Raw genomic sequence first — 15,356 nt, 5'->3', positions numbered from 1 at the left:
CCTCAAACGAGTTTTATCTATTTTACCTTCTAGAATTTTGTCCTGATAAGAAATCAATTGCTGAACTTTTTAAAGAGTGGTAGAAAGGCAAGAGCTAACCCAGAAAGTAAAAGAATGATATTTCATCCAAATATCTGTTCAAACTGAATGCTTCACCAAAAAAGTGTTTACCTTAAAATTTATTCTGCTTCAAAGGACAATACTGCAGATGGTTAGTAGCAGATAACCCTGTTCATGAATTCCAATGATACACTACCTTTCAGAACAGAGTGTTAAAAATAAACAGTAAGCAATGGAATTAAGAGTCTATAAATTCTTTCTCCTATTCGGAAGTTCTACTTATTAATGTTCATAGTGTGTGTGTCAGGAAATTACCAATTTGGCTTTGTCCTGTATGAAGGAACTCTCAGATATCCTAACCTAACAGTCAAGATATCACATTGTAATTATCTCTCTGGCACTGCCTGTAACAACATATGCTATCTTTGAAAAAAACATAAATCAAAAGACCTTATCAAATTGTCCCAAATGCAGGTAACAAGAAGCCATGTTCCTCTGTAGCTTGGCCAAGTCCAGATCAGATTGATCAGCTGCATAAAATCTCAGAGAATAACAGTACCAGTGCAAAGCATCATCAAAATTTTGTACCTAAAGTTTAAAAAGAAATAACAAAATTACAGAGATATCTCTACATTTGATCCTAATTGGTCCAAGTCATCTCTAGAAACAAAAAATGGTAATGCTTAAATTTTTAGTCAAATAAAACACATCTTTAGTTGGATGCTAAGTGCATTTTATTACCAGCCTTGATGAATATGTCATAGTGGCAATCAATATTCTCTCTTCTTCCCTCACATCAACAAAATTAAAAGGCAATATATGAAATTAGAGAAAATGCCTGCAAACTACATATTCAATCAGAATATGACCCATCAGAACAAGACCCAGTTTACCCCACAGTTAGTATCTCCCAACAGGAAGCTGCCATAAGCCTCTTATCCTTACCTGTCCGAGGTCAGACAGAATGAAAACCACAATCACAGAATATTAATCAAACTGATCACATGGAGCACAGCCTTGTCTAACTCAATAAAACTATGAGCCATACCATGTAGAGTCACTCAAGATGGATGGGTCATGGTGGAGAGTTCTGACAAACCGTGGTCCACTGGAGAAGGGAATGGCAAACCACTTCAGTATTCTTGCCTTAGGAACCCCATGAACAGTATGAAAAGGCAAAGACATAGGACACAGAAAGAGGAACTCCCCAGGTCAGTTGGTGCCCAGTATGCTACCGGAGAAGAGTGGAGAAATAACTCTAGAAAGAATGAAGAGACAGAGAAAAAGCGAAAACAATACCCAGTTGCGGATGTGACTGGTGATGGGAGTAAATTCCAATCCTGTAAAGAACAATATTGCATAGGAACCTGGAATGCTAGGTCCATGAATCAAGGTAAATTGGACATGGTCAAGCAGGTAATGGCAAGAGTGAACAGTGACATTTTAGGAATCAGTGAACTAAAATGGACTGGAATGGGCGAATTTGATTCAGATGACCATTATATCTACTACTGTGGGCAAGAATCCCTTCGAAGAAATGGAGTAGCCATCATACTCAACAAGAGCCCAAAATGCAGTACTTGGGTGCAATCTCAAAAACGACAAAATGATCACTGTTCGTTTGCAAGGCAAACCATTCGGTATCACAGTAATCCAAGTCTATGTCCTGACCAGTAATGCCAAAGAAACTGAAGTTGAATGGTTCTATAAAGACCCACAAGACCTTCTAGAACTAACCCCCAAAAAAGATTTCCATTTCATCATAGGGGACTGGAAGGCAAAAGTAATAAGTCAAGAGATACTTGGAGTAACAGGCAAATTTGGCCTTGGAGTACAAAATGAAGCAGGGCAAAGGCTAACAGAGTATTGCCAAGAGAACGCACTGGTCATAGCAAACACCTTCTTTCAACAACTCAAGAGGCAGCTCTACACATGGACTTCACCAAATGGTCAATATTAAAATCAGATTGATTATATTCTTTGCAGCCAAAGATGGAGAAGCTCTATACAGTTAGCAAAAATAAGATTGGGAGGTTGACTGTGGCTCAGATCATGAACTCCTTATTGAAAAATCCAGACTTAAATTGAACAAAGTAGGGAAAACCACTAGGCCATTCAGGTATGACCTAAATAAAATCCCTTATGGTTATACAGTGGAAGTGACAAATAGATTCAAGGGATTAGATCTCATAGACAGAGTGCCTGAAGAACGATGGATGGAGGTTCGTGACATTATACAGGAGGCAGGGATCAAGATCATACCCCCAAAAAAGTAATGCAAAAAGGCAAAATGGTTGTCTGAGGAAGACTTATAAATACCTGATAAAAGAAGGGACGCTAAAGGGAAAGGAGAAAAGGAAAGAGAAACTCATCTGAATGAGAGTTTCAAAGAATAGCAAGGATAGATAAGAAAGTCTTCTTCAGCGATCAATGCAAAGAAATAGAGGAAAACAACAGAATGGGAAACACTAAAGATCTCTTCAAGAAAATCAGAGATACCAAGGGAACATTTCACGGAAAGATGGGCACAATAAATGACAGAAATGGTATGGACCTAACAGAAGCAGAAGATAATAAGAAGAGGTGGCAAGAATACACAGAAGAACTATACAAAAAAGGTCTTAATGATCCAGATAATCACGATGGTGTGATCACTCACCTAGAGCCAGACATCCTGGAGTGTGAGGTCAAGTGAGCCTTAGGAAGCATCACTATGAATAAAGCTAGTGGAGGTGATGGAATTCCAGCTGAGCTACTTCAAATCCTAAAAGATGATGCTGTGGAATTGCGGAACCCAATATGCCAGCAAATTTGGAAAACTCAGCAGTGGCCACAGGACTGGAAAAGGTCACTTTCCATTCCAATCCCAAAGAAAGGGAATGTCAAAGAATGTTCAAACTACTGTACAATTGTACCATCTCACACGCTAGCAAAGTAATGCTCAAAATTCTCCAAGCGAGGCTTCAACAATACATGAACCAAGAATTTCCAGATTTTCAAGCTGGATTTAGAAAAGGCAGAGGAACCAGTGATCAAATTGCCCACATCTGTTGGATCACAGAAAAAGCAAGAGAGTTACAGAAAAACATCTACTTCTGCTTTATTGACTATGCCAAAGTCTTTGACTGTGTGGATCACAACAAAATGTGAAAAACTCTTATTTAAAGAGATTGGAATACCAGACCACGTTACCTGCCTCCTGAGAAATCTGTATGCAGGTCAAGAAGCAACAGTTAGAACCAGACATGGAACAACAGACTGGTTCCAAAATGGGAAAGGAGTATGTCAAGGCTGTATATTGTCACCCTGCTTATTTAACTTATATGCAGAGTACATCATCGGAAATTCAGGGCTGGATGAAGCACAAGCTGGAATCAAGACTGCAAGGAGAAATACCAATAACCTCAGATACGCAGATAACACCACCCTCATGGCAGAAAGTGAAGAGGAACTAAAGAGCCTCTGGATGAAGTGAAAGAGGAGAGTGAAAAAGCCAGCTTAAAACTCAACATTCAATAAACTAAGATTGTGGCATCTGGTCCCATCACTTCATGGCAAATAGATGGGAAAACAATGGAAACAGTAAGAAACTTCATTTTCTTGGGCTCCAAAATCACTGCAGATGGTGACTGCAGCCATGAAATGGAAGGATACTTGCTCCTTGAAAGAAAAGCTATGACCAACCTAGACAGCATATTAAAAAGCAGAGACAACACTTTGCCAACAAAGGTCCGTCTAGTGAAAGCTTTGGTTTTTCCAGTGGTCATGTATGCATGTGAGTGTTGGACCTTAAAGAAAGCTGAGCACCAAAGAACTGATGCTTTTGAACTGTGGTATTGGACAAGACTCTTGAGAGTCCCTTGGACTGCAAGGAGATGAAACCAGTCCATTCTAAAGGAAATCAGCCCTGAATATTCATTGGAAGGACTGATGCTGAATCTGAAGCTCCAATACTTTGATCACCTGATGCAAAGAACTGACTCATTTGAAAAGACCCTGGTGCTGGGAAAGATTGAAGGCAGGAAGAGAAGGGGACAACAGAGGATGAGATGGCTGGATGGCATCACCAATTCAAGGGACATGAGTTTGAGCAAGCTCTGGGAGTTGATGATGGACAGGGAAGCCTGGCCTTCCTCAGTCCATGGGGTCATAACGAGTGGGACACAACTGAGCAACTGATCTGAACTGACTGACATATTCAATATGGAATTACCCAAAATATATAAGTAACTTCTACAACTCAGTAGCAAAAAATAAAAACAGAAACAGAAACAAACCAACAAAAATCCCTAAAACTCCATTAAAAATGTGCTAAGGATCTGGGCAAGCTTTTCCAAAGAAGATACACAAATGGCCAATAGGTACATGAAAAGGTGCTCAGCATCACTAACCATCAGGGCAATGCAAACCAAAATCACAGTGAGATATCTCCTCACAGCTGTCACAATGGCTAGCATCAAAAAGACAAGATTAACAAATGGTAGGGAGGATGTAGAGAAAAGGTAAACCTTGTATATTGTTGGTGGGAGTGTAAACTGGTATGGCCGCTATGGAAAACAGTATGCAGATTTCTCAAGAAATTAAAAATAGAACTACAATTCAGTAATCCCATTTCTGTGTATATATCGAAAGAAAGTGAAATTATTATCTCAAAGAGATATTTGTACTCAAATGTCCATTACAGCAAGCCAAGGTGTGGAAACAAAGTAACCTGTCATTTACTGATGAATGTGGATAAAGAAAATATGTGAAGTGGTTAGCCTCCAACTAATAAAAATAAATGAAGAAAAAAAAAAAAAGGAAATTTACCACTTTTGAAAAGGAACTTCCCAGCAATTACTAGAAATAGGACCCTTCCTTTCCCATGTATTCTTTATAACAATAACACCTTTTGATCAATGAAAATATTTTCTGATGACTCTAGATGATACTGGGTTTCATGAATAAAGACAGAATTACTAGGCTGATTTTGAACTTCCCTGGTAGCTCAGCTGGTAAAGAATCCACCTGCAATGCAGGAGACCCCAGTTCACTTCCAGGGCCGGGAAGATCCTCTGGAGAAGGGATAGGATACCCACTCCAGTATTCTTGGGCTTCCATGGTGGCTCAGATGGTTAAGAATCCACCTGCAAGACGGGAGACCTGGGTTCAATCCCTGAGTTAGGAAGATCCCCTGGAGGAGGGCATGGCAACCCACTCCAGTATTCTTGCCTAGAGAATCCCCATGAACAGAGGAGCTTGGTGGGCTACAGTTCATGAGGTCACAAAGAGTTGGACATGACTGAGCAACTAAGCACACAGCACTGCCTGATTTAGGAGAAATCACAAATGAAACAAAATTACTTATAAAAGTATGATGCTCTACTAACACATATATATGGAATTTAGAAAGATGGTAACGATAACCCTATATGCAAAACAGAAAAAGAGACACAGAAATACAGAACAGACTTTTGAACTCTGTGGGAGAAGGTGAGGGTGGGATGTTTCAAAAGAACAGCATGTATACTATCTATGGTGAAACAGATCACCAGCCCAGGAGGGATGCATGAGACAAGTTCTCCGGCCTGGTGCACTGGGAAGACCCAGAGGAATCGGGTGGAGAGGGAGATGGGAGGGGGGATCGGGATGGGGAATAAGTGTAAATCTATGGCTGATTCATATCAATGTATGACAAAACCCACTGGAAAAAAAAAAAATAAAAAAAATTAAAAAAAAAAAAAAAAAAGTATGATGCTCCAAGTCACCAAATAAATATAGCTTTCTTAAAACTTAACACAGGTTAATAGAGGTCTGATTTTTTTTGGCCATGCCTTGTGGCTTGTGAGATCTTAGCTCCCCCTCAGTTCTGAACCACCAGGGAAGTCTCAATAGAGTTCTTTTAATAGACTTTTCCTTCTTAATAGACTGACTTCACCATGCGAAGCCTGATAAGAGTGCAGAAAAACACCCAGAGTTGTCACAAAAAAATAATGACAAAAAAAAGTTCTGGAATTAGATAGTGGTGATGGGTTATACAATTCTGCATATTCTAAAAACTACAAAATTGTAAAATTTTATGGCATGTAACTTAGGTCCCAATAAAGCAGTTTTTTTAAAGAGTGAAAAAAAAAAAAGAAAAGAAAATATGGTATATGTATACAATGGAAGTGACAGAATTTCAACTGAGTTACTTAAAATCCTAAAAGATGAAGCTGTTAAAGTGGTACACTCAACATGCCAGCAAATTTGGAAAGCTCAGTAGTGGCCACAGGACTGGAAAAGGTCAGTTTTCATTACAGTCCTAAACAAGGGCACCACCAAAGAATGCTCAAACCATGATACAATTGTCCTCATTTCAATGTTAGCAAGGTTATGCTCAAAATCCTTCAAGCTAGGCTTCAGCAGTATGTGAACCAAGAACTTCCAGATATACAAGCTGGGTTTTCAAGAGGCAGAGGAACCAGAGATCAAATTACTAACATCTATTGGAGCATGGAGAAAGCAAGGGAGTTCCAGAGAAATGTCTACTTTGATTCATTGACTATGTAAAGCCTTTGCCTGTGTGGATCACAACAAACAGGAAAATTTTTAAAGAGATGGGAATACCAGACCACCTTACCTGTCTCCTGTGAAATCTGTATGTGGGTCAAGAAGCAACAGTTAGAATTGGACATGAACAACTGCCTGGTTCAAAATTGGGAAAGGAATATGACAAGGCTGTATATTGTCACCCCGTTTATTTAACTTATATGCAGAGTATATCATGTGAAATGCAGGGCTGGATGAATCACAAGCTAGAATCAAGATTGCTGGGAGAAATAGCAACAATCTCAGATATGCAGATGATACCACCCTTATGGCAGAAAGCGAAGAGGAACTAAAGAATCTCTTGATAAAGGTAAAAGAGGAGAGTGAAAAAGCTGGCTTAAAATTCAGCATTCAAAAAACTAAGATCATGGCATCTGGTCCCATCCCTTCATGGCAAATAAAAGGGGAAAAAGTGGAAACATTGACAGATTTTCTTTTATTGGGCTCTAAAATCACTGTGGACAGTAACTATAGCCATGAAATTAAAAGATGCTTGCTCCTTGGAAGGAAAAGTATGACAAATTTAGACATCGTATTAAAAAGCAGACATTACTTGGCCGACAAAGGTCTGTATGGGTCAAAGCTATGGTTTTTCCCATAGTCATGTATGGATGTGAGAGTTGGACCATAAAGAAGGCTGAGCGCCAAAGAATTGATGCTTTTGAATTGTGATGCTGGAGAAGACTGTTGAGAGTCCCTTGGACTACAAAGAGATCAAACCAGTCAATCCTGAAGAAAATCAACCCTTAACAGTCATTGAAAGACCGCGGAGAGCTGACTTATTGGAAAAGACCCTGATGCTGGGAAAGACTGAAGGCAAAAGGAGAAGAGGGCAGCAGAGGATGAGATGGTAGGATAGCATCACCAACCGACTTGAATTTGAACAAACTCTGGGAGATAGTGAAGGACAGGGAAGTCGTGTGCTGCAGTTCATGGTGTTGCAAGGAATCAGACACTGACTTAGCGACTGAACAACAACAAACTCCCAGTGCGGATGAATCACATCTTAGCATTTTTAAATAAATTCTTGTCCACTTCCCATTAATGTTCTGCATTACATTTAATAGTATATAAGCAGAAAGAGATTATTAAGTATTTGATGCTCTATGATTTTTATAGTGAACACATTATTTTATTTGTTAGTGTGAAGAAAGAATATAAAGAATAAAAATAGATTATTCCCCAACCTCGTAACTTCTGGCAGCTTGTTTCCAAATAATGCTGTGGAAATAGCCTATTAATTCTGATGCCAGTGGTTTTCCTGTTTGGTGACCTGAAAAAAAAAACAAGCTCTAAAAACAAGAATCAAGATCTATCACATTAAATAAAGAGCAATAACTGTATTCAGAACCTATAATCTTTACATAATGGCTACAAACACAACCACATTCAGACAGGTTTTCATCATCAATTTTAGATTTACTAGCAAAATTGATTATATAATACAATCAGAGTTTGCTAGAATCACTGTAATTTGCCCATCAGTCTGTAATAGTTTTCCAGCCCAGTTTCTTTTTAATGTATTTTCTATGTTCCAAATTTGATCATCATCTGGTGCCTTAATGTTATTATCAGTGAACAGACAGCAATGCTAGAAATCATTAATAAGAAGTGTTTATACTATTATATACTAACTAGATCAGTTCAAGTTCACCAGAAAAGGCCAATTATACCTTAAAGCCTTTGTAAAATACTTTAAGACCATGTTTACACATAAACTCTATTACTTTAAATTGTAACTCATGTCTGATTGTTTCTGGTCTAGACATTTACAGGGTTCAAATACATTAGCACACACTAAAGTAAAGTTTAATCTATACTAGAATTCTATACCCCTTTCAATTCCACCCCTTTGTCACAATCAATTTCCACAAAAGTCTCGATTAGAAAACAGAGCCTCTCAGCAAAAGACACACAGATGTACAGAACAGTCTTTTGGACTCTGTGGGACAGGGTGAGGGTGGGATGATTTGGGAGAATGGCATTGAAACATGTATATCATCATATGTGAAATGAATCACCAGTCCAGGTTCGATGCATGAGACAGGGTGCTCGGGGCTGGTGCACTGGGATGACCCAGAGGGATGGGATGGGGAGGGAGGTGGGAGGGGGGTTCAGGATGGGTAACAAATGTACACCTGTGGCGGATTCATGTCAGTGTATGGCAGAACCACTACAAAACTGTAAAGTAATTAGCCTCCAATTAAAATAATTAAGTTTATATTAAAAAAAAAGAAAACAGAGTCTGACCCCTCAACCCAGTCAGCAGACAAAGTTTGTTTCACGACTTACTCAAAACTAGTCACATGAAAGTAAAAAGCCCTGTAAAGTATGTACCTAAAATATTATAATACTTTGAAAGTATAAATGTATAATTAGATACCATAATACAACTTTGGCTAACTGTAATCATGGAAAATTAGTTATTCTAGATAATAAAGTTTTCTAGTTACCTGGCAGTTTACTTTCATCAAACATAAAATATTTTTAAGAAATCTAAATCACTTAAGGTTCTTAATTTTTCTAAAAATCATGTTTTAAGAATTAGGTTTTTCTTTTTAATAATTTTTTTTAATGAGTAATGTTTTAAAAGAAAGAAAAATGCTCAGGAAACAAACCAAGAAAAAAGTCCATTTTACCACCTGGATCTCTGATACAATGAGAGAAAACAACATGAAACACTTTCATCTCAGCCAGATCCTCCCAGAGCGGCTCTTCCAGCCTTCAGTGGTGGGGAGCTATTATTCATAAATATATCTAGTCTTCTTTTTTTTTTAATTTATTTATTTTAAACATACTTTCTAGTTTATGAAGCACAATTTAACTATTTTTAGACTATTCAAGGTCAACAATAACAGCCATTGTATTTTATTATACTGTTAGGATATCATAATGATGAATTCAGTAATTATTATATAGTACATATTATTATACTTTTGAAAGTATTTTAAATGGTTTTATACAATTTATAAGGTTTTTCCCTCCCTTGTGATCAGGATATCTTTATATTTCCTTGTAGGTCCTTTCTCCCTTTATAATATGCTACCATTAAAAAGCTGAGGGTTGAAAAAAAAAAAGCCGAGGGTTGGAAAATCACATAACCAAGCTTATCAACACTGGGTCTAAAAATAACTGGATTCTTAGTGAGGATATGGAGGAAAAGTGCCATCAGTAAAATACATTTCATAGAATCTAGAGTTCAAAAGACTCAGAGATTATCTAGTCAAAAGATTTCCTTTAAAAATCAATGCCTTTGTTTTTATAAAACATGATTCATACTTATAAAATTGAAGCAATCTGGTAAACAACAAAAAAGCAACAAATCACCAAAACTTCCACCACTCAGAATAAATCCCAGTGTTAACATTAGTGACTATCGTTCCAGTAATATCTCTAAATGTATAGAGTTGAAAGAACAGATTAGGGTAAGAATTTTCTAAGAAAGAGTTCATACTATCTGTGTTCTTCAGAGTATAAGGTTCTACAGAGAGATGGGGGATTAATGGAATGCTGAGATTTGGCTCTACATCTTTGCTTTAGCTACAACTCTAGTCTGTTTTATTGGGGGCAGGGTTCACATAAGATTGCATCACAAGGGATGCTACTGCTGCTAAAAAGAAATAAAAAACGAGGAATGTAGTTCACAACCTTCATTATATAGTTGGAAAAAACCAAGATCCAGAGATATTACTGACTTGCCTGAAGGTAGACAAACTGAAACATGAAATTAGGCTTCTAACCTCACAATTCTCCATTACAGATGAGTTTAAAGCTGAGTCTATTTTTGTTGATATTTTGTTATTTTTGTTTAGTTTTCATCCTGGCTTACCACATAGGAGGAATCTGGTTAGGTGAATCGTTATAGTTAAAGGATATTAGGGAGGAAAAATAGTAAGTGAGAAAAAGAAAAAAAATCTGTTGATCTAAGGATTTTTTTACTGTTCTGATATCCATCTCAGAAGGACATGCATAGTAACACTTTTCTAAAACATCTGCAAAAATACTACTGACCTATAATGATTTCTTCAATCTTCTCCTTTGCAAACAATTCTTCCTTCCTTTGTAAAAGCATGTCAATGTGGAGTAGTTGAGCTTTACTAGTATCTTCTGATGACTTAAAATGTTCACAGATAATCTTCAGGAAATAAAATCCAACAGATTCTCTGTTCAAGAAAACACAATTTTAAGTGGTGTGAATAAAACAACTTTTTTTAAATTAATAAGCCTAAAATTTGTTTCAGCATGACCAAAACAGGCAAGATAAAACTATATTTGAGCTTAATACCATTAAATATCTCAACAAAACTATTTGTCAATAACAAAGAATTTAATTCAGTTCCTGTTTAATTTATCAAGCCACAAGCATTTTCTTCTTATAAACATATACAGTCAGATAATCATCTCTCTACTAATATCTAATTTATTCTTTTTCTCCAAAACTGATGACAATTTATAAATACTGGAACATGAGATCCATGACGTGAAGATACACAAACAGACATTAGACATTTACTACTCCCTTGTCATGAGAACTTCTACGATCTACTCTAGAAGCAACTTTCAAATATACCATAGAGCACTGTTTACTACAGTCAACATGTATGTTACATTCTCAATATTCATTTATTTTATAACTGGAACTTTGTACCTTTTGACTATCTTCTCAAGTCATTATGCTGTACACTTTAAACTTAACATAGTGCTGAATGTCAATTATATCTTAATAAAACTGAAAGAATAAAAAGAAATTTGCCAATTCCCTCGGTCAACAACTCCTTTAAAAATTATGCTTCATTACACAAATAATATAACAGTAGATAATGACTATGTTAAATGCAAAGAGTTCATGGATTGGAAGACTTAGTATTCTTAAGATGCTAACACACCCAAAGTGATCTACAGATGTAATGCAATCCCTGTGAACATCCCAAAGATATTTTTTGCAGAAATGGAAAACTCCATCCTAAACTTATACAGAATATCAAGGTACCCAGAAGAGCCAAAACAATCCTGAAACAGAAGAACAAAGCTGATGGACTCATACTTCATGATTTCAAATTTTACTACAAAGATACAGTAATCAAAATAGTGTGGTACCGGCATAAAGATACATATACACCAATGGAATAAAATAAGAGTTTAGAAAAAAATTCTCACATATATGGTCAAATGATTTTCAACAAGGATGACAAGACCATTACATGCAGGAAAAAAAAATCATTTTTTCAATAAATAGTGCTGGGACAATTGGATATCCATAAGCAAAAGAATGAAATTCTTTCTTTTCATTCTTTAATGAAATCACCTTACATCATATAAAAAAACGAACTCAAAATGGATCAAAGACCTAAACAGAAGAACTAAAATATAAAACTTATAGAAGAAAATATAGGGGAAAATCTTTGTAACACTGGATTCGACAATGATTTCTTTGATATGACACTAAAAGCACAAATAACAAAATTAATAACAGATAAACTGGACTATGTCAAAATTTTTAAATTTTGTGTATCAAAGAATACAGTCAAAAGGGTGAAAAGGCAACCTATGAAATGGGAGAGAATATCTGCAAAACATACATCTGATACACAGTTAATATCCAGATACATAAACTCAACAATAAAAAACCAACTGACTTAAAAATGGGCAGAGAGGTTGAATAGACATTTTCGCAAAGAAGGATTTCCCTGGTGGCTCAGTTGGTAAAGAGTCTGCCTGCAGTGTGGAAGACCTGGGTTCGATCCCTGGGTCAGGAAGATCCCCTGGAGAAGGAAATGTCAACCCCAACCCAACTTCTTTCCTGGAGAATTCCATGGACAGAGGAGCGTGGTGGGTTACAGTCCATGGGGTCAGAAAGAGTCGGACATGACTGAGTGACTAACTTTCACTTTCAAAACTCAACAAACTTTTAAATGGGCAAAGAGGTTGAATAGACATTTTCCCCCCAAAAGATATATAAATGGCAAAAATCACATGAAAAGATACTCAATATGACTAATCCATTAGTGAAATGCAATCAAAAGCACAATGATACCACCTCATACCCATTAAAATAGCTACTGTCAAAAAAACAAAAAAAAATGTTGGCCAGAATATGGAAAAATGGGTAAACTTGTGTACTATTGGTGGGAATGTAAAATCGTATAGCTGCTATGCAAACCAGTATGGTGATTCCTATAAAAAATTAAAAATAATTTCCATTTAATCTACTAATTCTACTTTGTATAAGCCCAAATAACCAAAAATAAAGTCTCAAAGAAATATTTTTACACCCAAGGGCATATCAGTATTGTTCACAATAGCCAAAAGGTTGAAGTATTACAAGTCTCCATCGATGGATAAATGATTAAACAAAATGCAGTACATAACACAGAGGAATATTATTTAGCCTTTAAAGAGGAAATTCTGACATATGCTACAACACGGTAAAACTTGAGGATACTATGCTAAGTGAAATACAATAGTTGGAAAAGCACAAATAGTATATAATTTCACTAATATGAGGTACCTACAGTAGTCAAATTCAAAGACAGAAAGTAGAATGGTATATTCCACAGATGGGGAAAGTGGAGAACTGGGACTTGTTACGTAATGGGTACAAAGTTGCAATTCTGCAAGATGAAAAGAGCTCAAGAGTTTGCTTAATGAATTTTAAACACTATGAATGTTTACTCTTAACAATTTAAGAGTAAACTTAACACTCTTAACAATTTAAGTGTACTTAACACTGATGAATTGTATACTTAAAAATAGTTAAGATGGTATGTTTTATGTTTTATATATTTTACAACAAAAAAATTTTTTAATTTCTTTAAAAAATTAAACAATTGAAATATAATGGGTTTTGAACTCTGTCAAAACCCTTTTCTGCATCTATTGAGAATATCATATGAGATTTATTTTTCAATTTGCTAATGTGGTGTATCACATTGATTTACTTGCATATATCAAAAAATCCATGCATCCGTGGGATAAATCACACTTGATCACAGTGTATGATTCTTTCAATGTGTTTTTGTATGTAGTTTGCCAGTATTTTGTTGACGGTTTTTGAGTCTATGTTCATCAGCAATATTGGCCTATAATTTTCTTTCCTTAGGGGATACCTTTGTCTGGTTTTGATAACAGGGTGATGGTAGCCTTACACAGAATAAGCTTGGGAATGTTCCTTTCTGTGCAATATTTTGGAAGAATTTCAGATGGGTAGGCAATGGCAACCCACTCCAGTACTCTTACCTGGAAAATCCCATGGACGGAGGAGCCTGGTAGGCTGCAGTCCATGGGGTCGCTAAGAGTTGGACACAACTGAGCGACTTCACTTTCATGCATTGGAGAAGGAAACGGCAACCCACTCCAGTATTCTTGCCTGGAGAATCCCAGGGATGGTGGAGCCTGGTGGGCTGCCGTCTAGGGGGTTGCACAGAGTCAGACACGACTGAAGAGACTTAGCAGCAGCAGCAGCAGGTATTAACTACCCATCTGAAGGGAATGGCAAACCACTTCAATATACTTGCCTTGAGAACCCCATACTTCATGAGCAGTATGAAAAGGCAAAGTGATAGGATACTGAAAGAGGAACTTCCCAGGTTGGTAGCTGCCCAATATGCTACTGGAGATCAGTGGAGAAGTAACTCCAGAAAGAATGAAGGGATGGAGTTAAAGCAAAAACAACACCCAGTTGTGGATGGGACTGGTGATAGAAGCAAAGTCCGATGCTGTAAAAAGCAATATTGCACAGGAACCTGGAATGTTAGGTCCATGAATCAAGGCAAATTGGAACTGGACAAACAGGAGATGGCAAGAGTGAACATCGAAATTCTAGGAATCAGTGAACTAAGACGGACTGGAATGGGTGAATTTAACTCAGATGACCATTATATCTACTACTGTGGGCAGGAATCCCCTAGAAGAAATGGAGTAGCCATCATAGTCAACAAAAGAGTCCGAAATGCAATACTTGGATACAACCTAAAAAACGACAGAACAATCTCTGTTCATTTCCAAGGCAAACCATTCAATATCACGGTAATCCAAGTCTATGCCCCAACCAGTAACACTGAAGAGGCAGAAGTTGAATGGTTCTATGAAGACCTACAAGACCTTTTAGAACTAACACACAAAAAAGATGTCCTTTTCATTATAGGGGACTGGAATGCAAAAGTAGGAAGTCAAGAGACACCTGGAGTAAAAGGCAAATTTGGCCTTGGAGTACAGAATGAAGCAGGGCAAAGGCTAATAGAGTTCTGCCAAGAGAACGCACTGGTCATAGCAAACACCCTCTTCCAACAACACAAGAGACAACTCTACACATGGACATCACCAGATGGTCAACACCAAAATCAGATTGATTATATTCTTTGCAGCCAAAGACGGAGAAGCTCTCTACAGTCAGCAAAAACAAGACTGGGAGCTGACTGTGGCTCAGATCATGAACTCCTTATTGCCAAATTCAGACTTAAACTGAAGAAAGTGGGGGAAACCACTAGACCATTCAGGTATGACCTAAATCAAATCCCTTATGACTATATAGTGGAAGTGAGAAATCGATTTAAGGGACTAGATCTGACAGAGTGCTTGATGAACTATGGATGGAGGTTCGTGACACTGTACAGAAGATAGAAATCAAGACCATCCCCAAGAAAAAGAAATGCAAAAAAGCAAAATGGCTGTCTGAGGAGGCCTTATAAATAGCTGTGAAAAGAAGAGAAGCCAAGTGCAAAGGAGAA

At 37.1% G+C, this 15,356-nt stretch overlaps 1 protein-coding gene across 1 annotated transcript in view; it reads right to left on the bottom strand.

The window, feature by feature from the left end:
* The window catches only part of LOC122435515 (testis-expressed protein 11-like), a 143,074-nt gene that overhangs the window by 27,896 nt on the left and 99,822 nt on the right, over positions 1-15,356 (bottom strand). The window contains exons 9-11 of the mRNA XM_043459717.1: positions 10,642-10,793; positions 7,818-7,903; positions 511-648 (exon numbers count right to left, since the gene is read on the bottom strand). Of these exons, the coding sequence (XP_043315652.1) occupies positions 511-648; positions 7,818-7,903; positions 10,642-10,793 (376 nt within the window). The remainder of the gene's footprint in view (positions 1-510; positions 649-7,817; positions 7,904-10,641; positions 10,794-15,356) is intronic.

This window comes from Cervus canadensis, chromosome X, assembly GCF_019320065.1.
Source record: "Cervus canadensis isolate Bull #8, Minnesota chromosome X, ASM1932006v1, whole genome shotgun sequence".
NCBI lineage: Eukaryota > Metazoa > Chordata > Mammalia > Artiodactyla > Cervidae > Cervus > Cervus canadensis.
Note: the sequence above shows the minus strand (reverse complement) of the source record. Positions and strands in the feature narration are given on the sequence as shown.